Source organism: Lissotriton helveticus, chromosome 6 (genome assembly GCF_964261635.1).
Source record: "Lissotriton helveticus chromosome 6, aLisHel1.1, whole genome shotgun sequence".
Classification (NCBI taxonomy): domain Eukaryota; kingdom Metazoa; phylum Chordata; class Amphibia; order Caudata; family Salamandridae; genus Lissotriton; species Lissotriton helveticus.
The window spans coordinates 1,928,235,102-1,928,252,928 of record NC_136067.1 but is presented as its reverse complement, the minus strand read 5'-3'; the positions used below and the strand labels follow the sequence as shown (position 1 = coordinate 1,928,252,928).

The window sequence follows — 17,827 nt, the reverse complement described above, 5'->3', positions numbered from 1 at the left end:
AGTCCCAGGCGGAGCTCTTTATGCGGCATAGCGTGCAGGGGTGGTGACAAGAGATGCGCACATCTGCTGTCATCGCCTTTACTAGGTGTACGGTGATGTGCAACACCAGGCCAATGCCCCCAGAGGGGGTGACTTCACTGCACACACGCCTGTGGGTCGCTGGGTGTGATTCCGATTCTGCTGCTCTCGCATGTGGGCTTTAAATGTGATATGACACAAGATGTGTGGCCAACGAGCCCTTCTCCCACCGAGCTTTGATCGCTGGAGCATGCAGCCACACGACACGTGGATTCCATCGGGACACACTAATAGAAGGGAGAACTTGGCCACAGAATAACACAGGCCACATACAGCGGTAGAAATGTCTCGTTGCAGCATCCCAATACTTTATACATGCGCAGTGTATAGGTCATGTCTTTAAGAGGAAACTAACAGCCCGGCCCCACAGATCTGTAGGATGTGAATCAGGCCACGCAGGCCCAGAAGGCGCAGGCAGAGTTAGTCTCACCGGAGACCATGGCTTTGTGTTAGTTCATGTGTGTATAGCTGCGTTTGTGTAGAGTGTGCTAACCTCACTCACTTATCTGTGTACACTGCAGCTTTACAACACTGCCCTGTGAGCACCATATTGTAAATGTGGGTGAACATCCTCTTGAACTCACAGAAACGTGCAGATGATGGCTCAGTGAGCTGAATGCTCGCCGATGACCTAAGTAGTGTTCTTGAGTTCATGAGTTTGAATCCCAGTGGGGCAGGCCCAGCTTTCTATTCCTCCAACTCTCGGGTAAGTTTAGTAGCATATATTGGGTAATAGCCACATCTGCTACTTACAGGGCTTAGAAACAGAACAAGGGAGGTGTATGAAAAAACAACAGATGCCTATTTGACTATAGTACCAGGCTACTCTATGGCCTATATGAGCCTAAAGGACATTGCCTTCAGTGCCAGCAGGGCTATTCTGATTCCTCTTTGAGAAGGACCGAGATTGGGATTACTTTCACCTCCAGAATGAATTGCTCTCGTCCTCCCCAGGGCTCGGCCTTCCCTGGAGATCCTCAGTACGACATGCCAACTCTCTGCCCACCTCTGCCATCCCTTCCATAAAAGCCCCTTCCACCTCATCCTCACGGATGCTCATCCATAGGCTTCCACTTATGGAGAACCCCCCTTTCACAACGACCCCTGAAGCATGACACCAATCAGATACTCAACAGCAAACCTACCACAAGACAACCAGCAGCCATCAAAGACATCCCCGAAAAAAGAACCATTAAACTGAGCAGTGGGAACATCTGTATGTGTAGTCCATAGAATAGTCATAACTAGAGATGAAAGGGAGCAAAGAACGATGGCAGAGCGATGGATTGCCCAACATGGAGGGGATTCACAACTTAAGTTAAGGCGACCGCCCGAATCTCAGCACAAATTTGTCTGGGGGGAAAAAGGTGGTGTAGGGCGGTTCCACTGAGAGTGCCTTTAGTTCACTCACAGAGGAAGCAGACCTAATTGCAATGATGAAGGCAGTCTTCAAGGTCAGGAGAAACACCAGCAGCTATATATCAGCTTGCAGGGCACACATGAGAGATGTCAAGTTCACGATTGTGGCTTCAAAAGCATCTGACAAGACAGGCCAAGAGACCCAACAAATAACCCTCTACAGTGCCCACTGCAATGCCTTGCTGGGATAAACACAAAACAAATCAAAGGACATGCAGTCAGCTGACGCTGCGCAAACGCTACGCATGGGGTTGTAAGTTGTGTAGATTTGGGGGGAGGAGGAACCTGCCCTGTCCTGAAAAAGGCGGTCTTCCCGAATTGGCAGCCTCATCAGAGGACAGATGCGCTCATGTCGTAAGTTCCAGGTACAACCGTCTCCTGGCCCATTCTTGGGCCACCGGGATCACTTGGACCCTGACTTGACTGTTTTTCAGACCTTGGGGCAGGAAATGAACAGAAAGACGCATTAGAGGTCCAGCCCCCTCCGGAGGAGCAAAGCCTTCAAGCACAGGGTCAAAGACCCCACCCTGCCCTGCTTGTTGCCTTACCACATGGCATGGGTGTTGACTGTGAGAACTTGAGTACCTGCACCTGCCTTCCATTGATGGATGGCACGAAGGCCTTCAGGGCCATACAAATCGCCTGGTAGGTTGATTGGAGCCAGCCCTCCACTGGAGACCAGAGTCCTCTGATATGCACCTCCTTCACATGACCCCCCCCGCCCCCGCACCAACCCAGCAGTGATACACCCATCAGCACTGTTAGCTCTGGGTGGGGAAGGGAAAGTGACCTGCCACAGGACAAACTGTGGTCCATCATCCACCTCTGCAGATCTTGATCTGCTTCCTTGCATATTTGGATGGTGTCAAAAAAGGACAACCCTGATACTGAGCCACTGGGACCTCAAGTTCCATTGTTGAAGTCGCATGTGCCACCTAGTGTGATTGATATGGAGGATGCACAAGGTTAAAAAAACCCAGCGCCACTCTCACTAGTAGGATCCAGGAGCCAGCATGAAAAATAAGGATCTTTGCCCTTAATTCCACTGTATCCATGATTTCCTCAATGAATGGAAGCCTCTGAGGCGGAATCAGGTGGGACTTCAGCTCAGCTATGGTGAAACCCAATGTCAAAAAGTCTGCCATTGTCTGGAAGCTGTAAACAACTGACTGCTACTAGCCTGTCTTCAGCAGCAGCCAGTCATCAAGGTAAGAAAATGCAACAACTACTGACCTCTGAACAACGGAAGGCACCACCGCCATCACTCCCAAGGCATGCTGGGGAGGCCGAAGGGGAGTATGACAAATTGCAAATGCTTCTAGCCCACCTTGAACCTCAGATAACACCTATGGAACAACAGGACGGGTATATGAAAATACACATTGTGCAAGTCTGAGGCCACCATCCAATAGCCCAGGTCCAGAACAGATAGGAGCCGGGGCAACATGAGCACTTTGAATCTGCTGTTCTAAGGAAAGGATTTGAGGGGACGAAGGTCCAAGATAGGTGTGAGGCCGGCATGCTTTTTTGGGATACAGAGATATCAAGATTAACAACCCCTGCCTTTCTTAAGAGTCTGGTACATCTTTATGGCACTACTGCAGGGTAACAGGTGTACCCTTCTGTAGAAAGATGGAGAGATGCTCTTCTGAAATCTGTTCTGGGTGGGAAGGATGTTGGGCGCGAAGGAATGAAAATGTAGGGCATAAACTTGAATAATTTGCAAGACCCATCTGTCCGATGTCATTGGTCACCAGCCCGGAAGGCAATACCGGATCCTGCCTCCCATTAAGCATTGCCACTGATGGCAAACAAAAGCGGTTTGTTGGTCATTATAGTAGGGGAGGAGGAGGAGTTGGAAGACTGGTGCTCCTGCTGGCCAGCATATTGCCAGCCAGTTCCAGGGCTCCAAAACGACTAGGCTGTCTTTTGCATCACTGGTTGTGATGGTTGTCTGCGTATATGCCAGCCTTCTGAATTAGCCCCTACATTTCAGAAACTGGTGCAGGAATTCTTTGCAGGGGTTAACAGTCTCATGGAATCAGATTTAGCTCTACGGTCTATAAGCAGAATCATCCTTCTCACCAAAGAGCCAGGACACATTAAGGGGCATACAAGCCTGCAAATCATCGGAGAATCCAGTGGACCTCATCTAGGCATGTTGATGAAGGACCACTCTGGTACCAACCACCCTGCGAAGGTAATCTGTGGTATCCAAACCTACATGGATAGCATATTTATCCATGCCTTGTCCATCATGTATTGTCTTGACCCAAGAGGCCCTATGTTAAAAATGGGGTCTTTAGTTGGCAAAATGCAGTTCCTTGAAGTCGGTAGCTCTGTCCAGGGCTCCCGTGGTGCTGGAATCAACCAAATCCAACAGTTTCGCTCAACCGCGTCGGTGTCAGAATACCTGTAAACAGTACCTTTGGTTCGGGCCGATTCCATCGGTGCGGGTCAGTTCTGGCAACCGTTGCCCTCAGGTCATGGTGCCGGCAGAGGTTCTGGGACGGTCGTCCAGTGGCATCAGTAAGACCGGGGCGGCAGAGTGAAGTGGGGCGTTGCTCGTTGTGGTGTTGACAGGTCCTGGTGCAGGCAACCGTGCTAGTCGATGGGAGCTGGCGTCGGTGGCCGCAGACTGCTATGAGGGATGGGGTGGTGCGTCCTGTGACTTATGAGTGGTGACCCCAAACCACAGTGCAGGCAGTGGCTGTGATAGTGATATCAGCTTGCAACGGCATCATCAGTGAGACCAGGGCGGCGGAGTGAACAGACCGCCTAATTTTAGAGAATGGGCGAGAAGGAGCAGAGAAACAGAACAAATCAGTCGGTCTTGGAGTGAGAGTATATTAACCTGTAAAAGGGCAAGCCACCCTAAGGGAGGCGAGTATAGAAAAGCCTCAACCTGAAAAGGTCCTCGCAGAACGGGGAGAACGGGTGGGCGTTAAGGAATCTGCCACAGATTCCTTAACTTAGAATAGATACCAAAGCCATACCCATGGAGGAGGCGGGTCTGCAACTGAACCCCACCAAGATCCTGAGAGAACTCAGTCGTTCATAAGGTGAGGTATAACAGCACCGTCAACCTCTGGGACGAACCACAAGGAGAACAGTAATGTAGCGCAGACCATGAAGCTCTAAAGAGAGAGGTAAACACTGGGAGGCAAAGGCACCAGAAGCCGTTAAGAACAGCACAAAAAACCCTTTGTGTATTCCTGGGTTGAAAGAAGGAAAGCACAGAGCCAGGATGCCAGTGGCGAGGTGAGAGGTTATAATTTTGAAACGGGGAATAACCAACCCAGGGTCTGAGGGAACCACAGGACCCAAGGAGGCGACAGAAAGCAAAAGCAATTACCGGTCGACCAAGCAGAACAGTGGAAAAAAAGGGCACTGTAGAACCTGCACCTGCAAAGATACATGAGGCAGCAGAAGCAAGAGGCTGACACTTATTCAGCACGTGCCAGCATGGAAGAAAACATTTACTAGATATGCTGGAGGAAAGAGCAAGGTCATGACTTGACAAGAAGTGGAGCTGAACCGAGGGTTTGAGAGAGAGCTGCCGAAGCAACGGGTCGCCTGCATCAAAGCCTCGTGACGGTAATGGGTATGACAGAGACATCGCACACCGGTCTAATATGTACAACCGCGAAAAGGAGCCCTGTTGAAACCTGCACCAGCAAGACACAAGTGACAGCAGTGGCAGGATGCCAATCCGGGGCCATAAGGTGCCGGTAGTACAAAGGACCAAGACACGCCAGGACTTAGGCGGTGTGTCACAACCTGTAAAAAGGGCAGATGACAAGCAGTCAAGCCTCCACGAACAAGAACGAAACCCGAAAGGTGTTCCGCCAGGTGTTCGAGAGAGACACCGCATGGCATGGAACCTATGCCAGGTTCCGATGCACCACAGACAGATCAACCCAGACATGCAATAGAGCAATGCTGTACAAGGATCACTGCAGGAATAAACAAGTGGCAACACTGCAGGAATAAACAAGTGGCACCGAGCAGGATGTCCGCAGGGAGACTCCATAGGAGCGTACCAAGGCAAAGGCAGAACCTAATGCCAGCAAATACCCCACATAGGGTAAGGCTAATCCCCGGTAGGGGTGTCCTGTTTGGCTAAGCACACAGTCAGAGGACTGAAAAACAAGAGAAGCAGCCGAACGGCTGTACTGAACGAACATAGAAATGGCAAACCAGCCATGAACAGTAACCGGCACTAAAACTAACCAGTACATTAGGTTGGGTGCCGTAAAAGGAGGCATAGAATATGGCACCAATATTTACTGCAGCATGGACAAGAGATGGGAGACCGCGTGACGGTCAAAAAGATCCACCCCTTTGAACAACAGAGCTTCGAGGGCGTCCCGAATATGATCAGGGAAGCGACTGTCGCGCAGCCAAGCATGGCGGCATAAAGCCACATCGTGAATAAGGACCCGTCCCATAGAGTCAGTTGCATCAAGGGAAGACCTAAGGGAGAATTGTGCCATGCTCCTGCCATGCACCAGAAGACAAAGCAATTCTGTCCGTGGCCCTTCTGGAATTGAAGGGAGAAGGTTCGCAACCGAGTCCCAAAGAGCTGAGTATGCGCGTGCAAACACACTGGCCGTATTTAAAGCCCGGACGCCTGCGCTGGCGGAGGCGAACAGTCGGCGACCACAATCATCCAGCCACCTAGACTCCCTGGTAGGAGGTAAAAATGGCAATGTGAGGGAAGACTGTAAATTAAAAGCTGCTTGAAAAACTAGGCCCTGAGCTGTTGGGTGAAGAGACAGGCAAAGAGAATCACCCGGAGTAGGGCGGTGCCTATTAGCAATACCCCGATCAACAGAATCACCAGAAGAGGGTCTGGACCAAGTGCCACGCAGGATGTCAAATAAAGCGACTCTCAAGGGTAGCAAAGGCTCTACCTCGATAGGCTCCAAATGGAGCAGATCCAATAAAGGATCAGAAAGTATAGGCACCATAGGAGGCTGAAAGCAGAGTACAGCAGCCGCCCCAAGAAGAGCGCACGCGAAGGCAGCACTAGATTCAGTCACCATCCGTGTAGGTGAGAACAAACCGTCGGTAGGAGACGGTTGAAGACTAATCCTGCCAGTAGACAATAGGAGTGGAGGAGCGGAGACTGACCCGAAGGCCAGGCAACACTGGGTACTTACACCATGGGTCCTTGATCTAGGGAGTCCAGGGAAGCATCATGTTGTAAAGGGGGAGGCGTAATTGCTAGTACTGGTGTCCACCGACGCCGTGTAGGGGACCTATCGCCGCCCGAAGAGTCGGGAGGAGCAACAACCTCAACCAAGGCAAGAGGAATTGACGTCGGTACCGGTGTCGATGGACGCCGCGTCGGAGTCGCGTGGACGTCGATGACCTCCAGAGTGGACTCGACCTGGACACCATCCGACGTCGATGCCACAGCAAAATGTGCACGTTTGGGCAAGCCGGGCGTCGGTGCCGGCGCCGCCTCTGACGTCGACGCAGGAAGCCACTCAGGGCTATGCGAAGACTGACGGGGTGGGCTGGCCGGACGACTGGGAGGACCCACTGGGCCGTGTCCCGTCGGTGCTGTATCGGTTCTGGAATTGATGCACACAGCTGGTGCCGAGGAAGAATCCGCCGGCGATGACCCGACATGAGTGCCTTCTGCCTCTTTGGGGCCCGAAGGCGCTCCAGGGAGAGGGGGTGACCTAAAGTAAGACTGGAGTGCTTCAGAATAAGCCTTTATTTGAGCACGCGTCGCTCCAACTCCAGGAAAGTGGGGGTATGGAGGAAGCGACTGCCGGGTGCCCTTACCTGGCAGAGCAGGAGGATAGGGCGCCAGTAGTACGCGTATGGGAGGAAGACCTCCGTGCTTGACGCTTGTGCTTGTGACAAGAGGATGCTTGCTTGACATCTGTCTCTTTTGCTCCAGCCAGACAAAAACCCACTATTCTGCAGGACATATCGCCCCATTGCACTTTTGAACTTTAATGTAAAACTATTTGCTTTTATCCTAACAAAGATACATCATACATTATAGCCCAAGCTGATTTCTGTACAACAATCTGGATTTCACAAAAAACAGCAGGCAGGAGATAACACAAGGCTTGCATCTGCAAGGTGGAAATGGAGTTGACAGTCAATGGTCCTTCTCTCACTTGATGTGCAAAAAGCCTTCAACACTGTCGACTTGACATACTAAATGGAAGTGCTGGGTGGAACTTCATTTGGCTAATGATTAGGACAGTTATCAAAGCCGCCTATAAGAGCTACGTTGGCAAATTTAAGGTAATCAGATATTATTCAGATAGCATCCCCATATCAAGGGGGCGAGACAGATGACTTGATGCTCACAATCTCAATGGAACCCCCTGTTCAGAGAATTTTACACAATCGGGATATTAGCGGCATCATGGAGAGAAACACAGATTATAAATTGGCGCTGTTTGCCGATAACATTCTCTGCTTCATAACCAGCCCAGAACCGTCCCTACGAGCCCTATAATCAGAACTCGACCAGTTCGCAGAAGTCTCTGGGTTCATTTGCTTAATTACTTAAAATTTCAGGGCATAGTATTGCAGACCCACAAAACACGTTTTGTACGCTAGCTGGTTTTACTTGTACTGGAAATCCTATTAGATACTTAGACCGACAATTCATGACAAAAGGCTGTTATAATTTTAACATCCCATCTCTCCTACAAGCTTTACAGAGGAACACATGTACCGCTTGGAAAAATAAAAAATATACAAAATGGGGAGAATAGAGAGTCTGAAATCAAACTTCATGCCTTGTCTGCTACACGTGGCTCAGACGCTGCAACTTAAATTCCCTAAATCGACCTTAACACAAATACAAAAGAAAATGCTAGACTGTGTGGAAGGATAGGGCATCTAGAGTCACAAAAGCAACATTATATTGCACAGATGTGAAAAGAGGCTAGGGGTCAATCTAGAACATTAAAGAGCACTGCCAAGTCTTCCATATGTATACAACACAGAGAAAATGCCTACAAGCGAATGACCAGATGGTACCTCTGCCCCACAAGACTAAAGGCAATGCTTGGGGACCCGGCACTTGTAGGAAAGGTTGTGGGAAGTGAGGCACGTTGCTTCGTGACTGATGCTCTAGTACTCAAATTCATACAATCCTATTGTACATCACAGCCTTACCTTGAGCTATGTTGAAGCTTCGGCCACTGATTCAGAAGAAATTACCATGTTCCCTTTGACCATACCAATGGATACGCTAATTTCACACTTACTGTTCGCTCCAGATTGTCTGTTGCCCAAATGTGGAAACTGACATCTGCCTCCCCACCCCTGATTAATATGTGGTTTTTAGAATGCTCTTCCCTCTATACTGATCTTATCAAAAATATGATAAATGTGACTTCTAATTTCTGTAACAAAGTTGTTAAAAACGAAATGAGGGCTCATATGTTGCTGGCCCCACTGCAGATGTTCTTATTGTTTTAGCTTCAATGGATGCCAGCTGTAACTCTAGTTCTCCGAACTACCACTGCGAATGAGCCACTCTTTCTGCTTATGGCCCATGTGGTGAGTCAAGTTCTGTCTCAGGAGAGTTGTCAAGCCCACTAGTGTTCTGTAAATCAAGATATAAGGCATCATCAGTGATAGGAGGGAGAACAAACTATTCCTCGCACCATCATCTTCAACCTCCAGTGGTGTACCCTGCTCTGGCACACGGTCAGAGTCGGTTACAAAAAGACAATGGAGCCTCTGCTGCTAGCTATGATGCAGAAGGGGCAAATGGCTGGAGTCATGCTGCATGACAACCAGATGTGCTTTTGTAACTTTGTAGCTCAACTTCGGTCTAGCTCGGAATGATGATTTTTCGATGTCCCACTATTGTGCTGGCACCAATCATCCTCTGATGTTGGAGGCCATGGGGTAACAGCCATTGATGATGGGGCTGGAGTAGAAGCCTAAACTGAAGACAGTATGGGCCCACAACAAGTCCCAAGAGGATAGACGACACTAGGGAGTGACCCACCGGAATTACTAGACTGGCGGCATCTGCATTTCCATGGGACTCGAAGGCATGCCAGAGGAAGGCGGATGCGCACTGACAATTTGCAAAAAGGTCTATTTGAAGGCCTCCATCTGCTGCAGGTTTGAGAATGTTCTAGGGAACTCAGGGAACATCCAGAACAGCTGAGGAGTCAGATCAGTGACAGGTGACCTAGTCGGCGTGCAACATGTGTTTAACACTCTCACATCTTCTCTTCTGAATCGGAGTCGGGTGGTGGGATCAAATCTTGAGAAGGATTCATGTGAAAGCGGCAACTTTTTTTGTGCCCTGCAACATACAATTTTGCCTCCCTGTTCGATTCACTTTTGGGTGTATGAGGGCACACTTGCTACACAACTTAAAGTTATATCCTGTGCCCATGCTCGAAAAACACACCTCGTACGGATCCATGACCAACACTGTTTTTTTGCAGTCACAGCACGGCCTGAATCTTGTCATTTTCAGTGAGGGGATCGTTCCCTAGCCCACTGTGAAAATTCTGTAAGTCAGAAAAACAGATAATTTGGCAAAGGAGCTCTGGATCCACTTCAGAAAGAGTGAAAAGAAAGAAACAGTAGGCGATGATATCCTTCTCTGCTCTATCCTATGAGGAATTTGCAGTTAGAAGTATCTATCAGAAACATTTACTATAGACAATATATTTGTGTAGTACATCCTATTATGATTATCATGATCGAAAACAAGAGAAATAGAAATGTTTTTGTATATTTATTAGATGAATTAAGTATTACAAATTGATTGATTTTAGAAAGTTTTTTTGTCACACGGACAGCAAAGGGCAGAGACAGTGATGTCTGGCAAACATGAGAATCGAATGCTGTGATTCAGTCTATACCACATCTCGGCTAGGAACTGTGTCAAAGAAACGGTGAAAATCGCCTGACAACCCACAAACACCTTTTTATTAAATGATGCACTACTTGGGACCAGCATATGTAACGAGGCTCAGCCTGCTAGGTCACCGCAAAACCAAAAAATGCCAAGCTCAAAAGCCTGAAAAAGAAAGAGGTGCAGCCTCCTGTCCCCCCTTTGGTAGGACAAGGAAGCAGAAAGAGCTATGGAAAGAGAAGAAACTTATGTTGGCCTTATTTATACAGAATATTTACGTCAAACAGGAATCATAAGCTCTGTGCGATCAGTGCATTGGTGAGCGGTTTTCCCCTTGTGCATTTCATCTGGAGAAACCCGGTGAAATGTGTTCAGGGAGAGGGACCTGGAACTGGCACAAAAGCGATGATTCCTACATCCATTCTCCATTTCAAAGTGGTAATGATCGATTAGAAAATTGGGATGTTGGGAGCTCCATTGAAAACAAATGACATAATGTTCTAATAGCCTTATAGCCCTTCGTAGCTGGGCTATACCGGCTATTAAAGTCCCTCTCCCTTGTTAAAGGCCCTCACCTTCGGCTCGGGCCTTTAACGCTGGAGAGGGCCTTTAATAGCTGGTATAGCCCTCTACAGCGGGCTATAAGGCTATAGTAATACCATTCCCCTAGATTATCATATCCAGCATTAGTGATAATTCCAGGTGCAGTGTTACAGATGTGTTTTCCTCACATCGTCCATAAGGTCCTATGTTGCACCCGGAGATTACGGTTACTAGTTAACATAAGATGTGTTTTAAAATGACAGGTAACCATGAAGCTAGTCAAAAATGCGTTATTGACAAAATATAAAACAACAATGATCCTTGCAAGCTGGACTTAATTCCTGTTAATTACATTAAATTGCGGATAATAACTGTATGAATCTCGGTACTTGGTTATTTCTGAATACTATAAATTTTGGTTACTTGTAAATATTTTCAGTCTATTACAAAGAAACTATGACGGAAGTATGTGCAATACTACAACACGTTTCCTTCTGGTCACTTGAAGAAACTCACCTGGTACGGCCTCACTTTGTGATGGATCTCTTGAATCCCAACTTCCCTTGTTCTTACATCACGACACTAGAGAGAAGGAGAGAATCTGGATGAGCAAAGCTTTACTTTCAAGAGCTTCCTGCATATGACTTGGCCTAATACTCAGTTCTACCGCCCATGGCCTATCCCTGAGGTCCAGGGGCGGCCTTAGGCATGTGCAAGCTGTGCACCTGCACAGGGCCGGCAAACCCCAGGGGCCGTCACGCCAATATATATCCTTAATATATTAATCCTCTGAGGATGGATACATACTTGCGTGTCGGCCCCTGGCAGGGATTTGGGGGCCTGTTCCACTTCCAAACTCCCTGACCCCCCCTCTTCACTGGCCTCCGCGCCTGCGTTCCTCCTGGTTCCTGATTGGCTTCTTTTCTTCCCTACCCACTCCCTCAAGTCGTGTCACAATACCCTCCTCCTCCTAAATTGTATCGTTCTGAGAGGAATTCGGAAGGGTAGGAGCAGCCGCAGATACTGGTTATCTAACGCCTTTTCGGGACGTTTTATTAAAATACCTTCCTGAGCTCCGGGGGGCTCTGCCCCGCCCAGATCCCCTCTTCCGGGGCCCACTACCTATGCTCCCTGCCCAGGGCCGCCATGAGCCTAGAGCCGCCCCTGCTGAGGTCCTCCAAAAAAGAGAAACTTCTTCTGGGATAGTAAACTGGAAGATCGCTCCGAGAAGAAAACACTTCAGATTCTGGGCATGTTCTATTCTTATTTACCCTAAATAAAGCCACATATTTGCAACCTTTTCATTAGCAGACATTTTTGTGCGTGAAACCCAACATTCTGTTGTTGCCTTTTTTGTTTTATTTCCTCTTCAATTCAGTGTTTTTGACATGTCAACCTCTTAGTTAATGAGGTTGACTGGCATGACTTAATAAAACAAAAATTGCCAATAGGCTTTGCTTTTCGGACATAATGGCGTTGCAAATGCTATTTAGCAACGTTGACTAGCATTGGTAGAGGGACAATGCTTCTGTTGATGCCTTTGATCATTTGGAGGAAAACAAAAGGATGATTTCAGGGCCACTCTTCAAGGTCGCGCCATTCTGTGGACAACTGCAGGATTCCTAATGCATGCTCGAACCTACAGAATGAAGGAGGCACCAATTTCTCTTATTTATTATTGACTGATCTAAGCATTCGTGTACTTGTGTGTGTGTGTGTGTGTGTGTGTGTGTGTGTGTGTGTGTGTGTGTGCGTGTCTGTGTGAGTGTATATTTATATATACATACATACATTTATATAGGCATTTTATTTTAACCATGAATTCAATGTTCCCTCACATTGAATTAAATTAATTAAGTGTATGATTTAGTGATTTATCACTTGCACAATGAACTTTTGATCGATATTAATCAATGCAAATTTGTGCCGAAAAGCAAAATGAATAATTTGTGATATTAGAACAATTTATGGGGTTTAAGAGCGAATGTTAGAATCACCAGATATACTTATGTGGATACCGATGTAAAGCAAAGTCTTTCTTCAGTGGCAATAGTTGATGCAACCCATGTGACAGGAAGAATCCGATTGTTTTTAAGTAATTGTTGTGAAGCACAAGTTACTTACCTTCGGTAACGATATATCTGTAAGAAACAGTAGTTAGTATTAGATTCCTTACCTTAGAATATCCCCAGGCGTCAGATTGGATCCGGAAACTTTTGCGTAGCAGAACCCTTGCGCGTCGGTAGGCGTCGTCTGCGGCTCCGCATCCGTCGTCGGATTGGTGTCATTACAACGCGTTGTATTACAACGCATTCCGTTACAACGCAGATTTTACAACGCGGGATCCATTACAACGGATGTCATTACAATGCATGGCATTACATCGCAGATGCTATTACAACGCATGGCATTACATCGTAAGTATAGGTAAGTTGACTTTTTTTTAAAAATGTTATTTAGTTTATTGTAATTAAATTTTTTTAAATAATTTAATTAAAAGACATTTAAAAATTGTCATTAATTTAATTTAATAAAATAATATCTATTTAATAAATGTAAATATAATAAAATTTGTAATTAATTTAATTTAATTAAAAAAAGTAATTAGTTTAATGTACATATTTTTTATAATGAAATTAAATTAAATTAATAATATTAAATTATTTAATTTAATTAATTTAATTAAAAAATGTAATTAATGTAAAATAATTAATTTAATTTATTAAATATATTTCAATTAATTTTAAAATGGTAAATATAATTTAATTATCCCTAAAGCCAAACCCTGCCCTAAAACCTAAAAACACCCCTGTACCCCAAAACCCAAACCCTGCTCTGAAACCAAAAAACACCCCTGTACCCCAAAACCCAAACCCTACCCTGAAACCTAAAAACACCCCTGTACCCCAAAACCCAAACCCTGCCCTGAAACCTAAAAACACCCCTGTACCCCAAAACCCAAACCCTGCCCTGAAACCTAAAAACACCCCTGTACCCCAAAAACCAAACCCTACCCTGAAACCTAAAAACACCCCTGTACCCCAAAACCCAAACCCTACCCTGAAACCTAAAAACACCCCTGTACCCCAAAACCCAAACCCTGCCCTAAAACCTAAAAACACCCCTGTACCCCAAAACCCAAACCCTGCCCTGAAACCTAAAAACACCCCTGTACCCCAAAACCCAAACCTTGCCCTGAAACCTAAAAAAACCCCTGTACCCCAAAACCCAAACCCTACCCTGAAACCTAAAAACACCCCTGTACCCCAAAACCCAAACCCTACCCTGAAACCTAAAAACACCCCTGTACCCCAAAACCCAAACCCTACCCTGAAACCTAAAAACACCCTGTACCCCCAAACACCTATACATATACTCCTATACTCATATTTATTAAAAAAATTACTTAAAATAATAAATTTAATTTATAATATTTAAAAACATAAATAAATATTTTTATTTATTTTTATTTATAATTAATATTAATTAAATCATTTATATAATATTAAATAAAATTAAAATAAATTATATACTTACCAATACTTACGATGTAATGGTATGCGTTGTAATAGCATCTGCGATGTAATGCCATGCGTTGTAATGCCATGCGTTGTAATGGATCCTGCGTTGTAATAGCTGCGTTGTAACAGCATTACGACGTAAAAGTTGCGTTGTAAGTGATACACACCCCGTCGTCGGCGCCGGGATGATAGTAGTACTTCGCGCGCTGACGTCAGTTCTTATACACAGCTTTTCCGCGCCAGAAACGCAGAGCCATGATAAAAACCAACACTGGTGCCATGAAACTAGGGCCCTGAAAGGGGATGACCTTAACGCTAGATATCAGTTCGCAGAACGGGGAGGATGGGTGGGGCGGTAAGGAATCGAATACTAACTACTATTTCTTACAGATATATCGTTACCGAAGGTAAGTAACTTGTGCATCTGAAAGAAACAGGTTAGTATTAGATTCCTTACCTTAGAATAGATACCCCAGCAATACCAACCCCGGTGGTGGGTCTGTGAACCAATGATCACACCAGAAAGTCCTGGAGAACGGAACGGCCGAAAAAGCCATCTCTCCGGACTTGGCTGTCCAGGCAGTAGTGTCTTGCGAACGTGTGCAGCGAGGCCCACGTAGTTGCCTGACAGATGTCCTGCAAGAGGACTCCCCGGCCCAGGGCAGTAGTAGCCGCCGTGGCCTGAGTGGAATGGGCCCTCAGCCCAACAGGAGGCTCCTTCTTAGCCAAAGAGTAGCATGCCTTGATGCACAACACGACCCACCAAGAGATGGTCCGTTTGTGCACCGCCCGCCCCTTCTTAGTGCCCACGTAACCAACAAAGAGTTGGACATCCACCCGGAACTGGCGTGTGCGATCCAGATAGTATGAGAGCGCACGTTTTGGGTCCAGACGGTGGAGCCGCTCTTCCTCTTTCGAGGGATGCGGAGGGGGAAAGAAGGTGGGCAAGGGGATGGACTGCCCGATGTGGAAGGCTGTGACTACCTTGGGCAGGAAAGAGGGTCTTGTCCACAACACAACCTTATCCGGATGGACAGAAAGGAAAGGAGGTTTAGAGGAAAGAGCCTGGAGCTCACTGACTCTCCTGGCAGAGGTAATGGCAACCAGGAAAGCAGTCTTGAGTGTCAGAAGACAGAGAGGACAGTTATGAAGTGGCTCAAAGGGAGCGCACATCAGGTTAGTCAGAACCAGGTTCAAGTCCCACTGGGGCATAACGAAAGGAACAGGGGGGAACATATGAGTGATGCCCTTCAAGAATCTATTAACAATCGGGGACTTGAACAAGGAAGGTTGATCAGGTAGCCTCAAGAAGGCGGAAAGGGTAGAAAGGTAGCCTTTGATAGTGCCCAGAGCAGAGCCCTGCTGGGCAAGAGAAAGAAGGAAGAGGAGAACCTCAGAAAGGGGGGCAGAGAGTGGATCCACAGCCTTTGCTGTGCACCATGCCACAAATCTGTTCCACCTGCAGGCGTATACCGACTTTGTGGAGGGACGCCTGGCTGCCAGAATCACATTACAAACTTCAGGAGGCAAGTCAAATGGCCTCAACTGTCACCGCTCAATCTCCAAGCATGGAGGTGGAGACTGGACAGGTTCGGTGGAGGACCGTCCCTTGCTGCTGCGACAGAAGGTCCTCCTGAAGAGGCAGACGAATCGGGGGATCGACAGACATGTTGAGTAGCTCTGGATACCAATATCTTCGTGCCCAGTCAGGAGCCACAAGGATAACTTGGGCCCAGTCGCGCCTGATCTTTTTCAGCACTCTGGGCCGAACTGGTATAGGCGGAAAGGCGTACAACAGACCGCAGCTCCACTCGCGACGAAAAGCGTCTCCGAGCGAGTGCCGCCTTGGAAATTCCAACGCGCAGAACTGATGACATTGCGCGTTCTCTTCTGTGGCGAATAGATCTAACCAAGGCTCTCCCCACTGCTGAAAGAGGCCTTGCGCCACGTCAGAGTTCAGACCCCATTCGTGATCCATCATGCACCGACGGCTGAGTTTGTCCGCCCTGGCGTTCAGGGAACCTGCCAGGTGTTGAACCACCAGGGTCACGCCCTGATGTTCTAGCCACTGCCAGAGGCGCAGAGCCTCCTGGCATAGGGTCCACGACCCCACCCCGCCCTGTTTGTTGCAGTACCACATGGCGGTGGTGTTGTCTGTGAACACCTGCACTACACTTCCCCGGACAGAGGGGCGGAATGCCTTCAGTGCAAGTCGGATCGCCCGCAGCTCCAGAAGGTTGATATGGAGCTGGGACTCCGCCGGAGACAAGAGGCCTCTGATCTCCGCCTCTCCCATGTGGCTCCCCAGCCCTGGAGGGACGCGTCCGTCACAACCACATACTCCGGTTGGGGTAGGGAGAGGGATCTGCCGCTGACCCAATCGCAGTCCGCGAGCCACCACTGCAACTGCCTTGCAGTGCCCTCCGAGATCAAGACATGGTCGGACAAGTTGCCCTGATGCTGGGCCCACTGAAACTTCAGGTCCCACTGCAGAGCCCGCATCCGCCACCAGGCGTGATGCACCAGAAGGATGCAGGAGGCCATCAGCCCCAGAAGCCGCAGCGTCAACCTGACCGAGACTCGGGATAACGGCTGAAAGATCGGCATCAGAGCCTGAATATCCCGAACCCGCTGTTCGGGAGGATAAACCTGATGAAGAGGAGCTTCTGAGATGGGCACAGGTGCGACTTCGGCACATTGATGGAGAACTCCAGCAGGTGCAGGAGGTCGGCCGTAGTCTGGAGGTGGCTGACGACTGTCTGGGGGGAGCCCGCCTTCAACAACCAGTCGTCGAGGTAGGGGAAGACTGAAACCCCTAACCTGCGCAGATGAGCTGCGACCACCACCATCACTTTCGTGAACACCCATGGGGCGCTGGCAAGGCCAAAGGGGAGCACGGTAAACTGCAAGTGCTCGTGGCCTACCTTGAACCGCAGGTAACGCCAGTGGGCCGGCAGGACGGGGATGTGAAAATAAGCGTCCTGCAAGTCCAACGCTACCATCCAGTCTCCCGGGTCCAGGGCAGCCAAGACCTGAGCCAGTGTCAGCATCTTGAACTTCTTCCGGAGGAAGCCGTTGACGTTCCGCAGGTCCAAGATAGGGCGTAGGCCCCCTTTGCCCTTCTTGGGTACCAGAAAGTAGTGGGAGTAACAACCACACCCTACTTCTGGTCCAGGAACGTGCTTGATGGCCCCCTTGGCCAAGAGGGCCATAACTTCCTCTTGTAGAAGTTTCAAGTGATCCCCCGACACGCGGTGGTACTGTAGTGGCATGGCTGGAGGGGACGCCTCGAAGGGGAGGGAGTAGCCCCTTCGGACGATTTGCAGCACCCACCTGTCTGATGTGACAGTGCGCCAGTGGTGGTGGTGATGGCGAACCCTGCCCCCCACTGGCGTCA

At 48.2% G+C, this 17,827-nt stretch overlaps 1 protein-coding gene across 1 annotated transcript in view; it reads right to left on the bottom strand.

Annotated features, from left to right (window-relative positions):
* The window catches only part of ELP3 (elongator acetyltransferase complex subunit 3), a 731,849-nt gene that overhangs the window by 238,443 nt on the left and 475,579 nt on the right, over nt 1–17,827 (bottom strand). Inside the window, exon 12 of the mRNA XM_078649905.1 lies at nt 11,426–11,491. Within this exon, the coding sequence (XP_078506031.1) occupies nt 11,426–11,491 (66 nt within the window). The remainder of the gene's footprint in view (nt 1–11,425; nt 11,492–17,827) is intronic.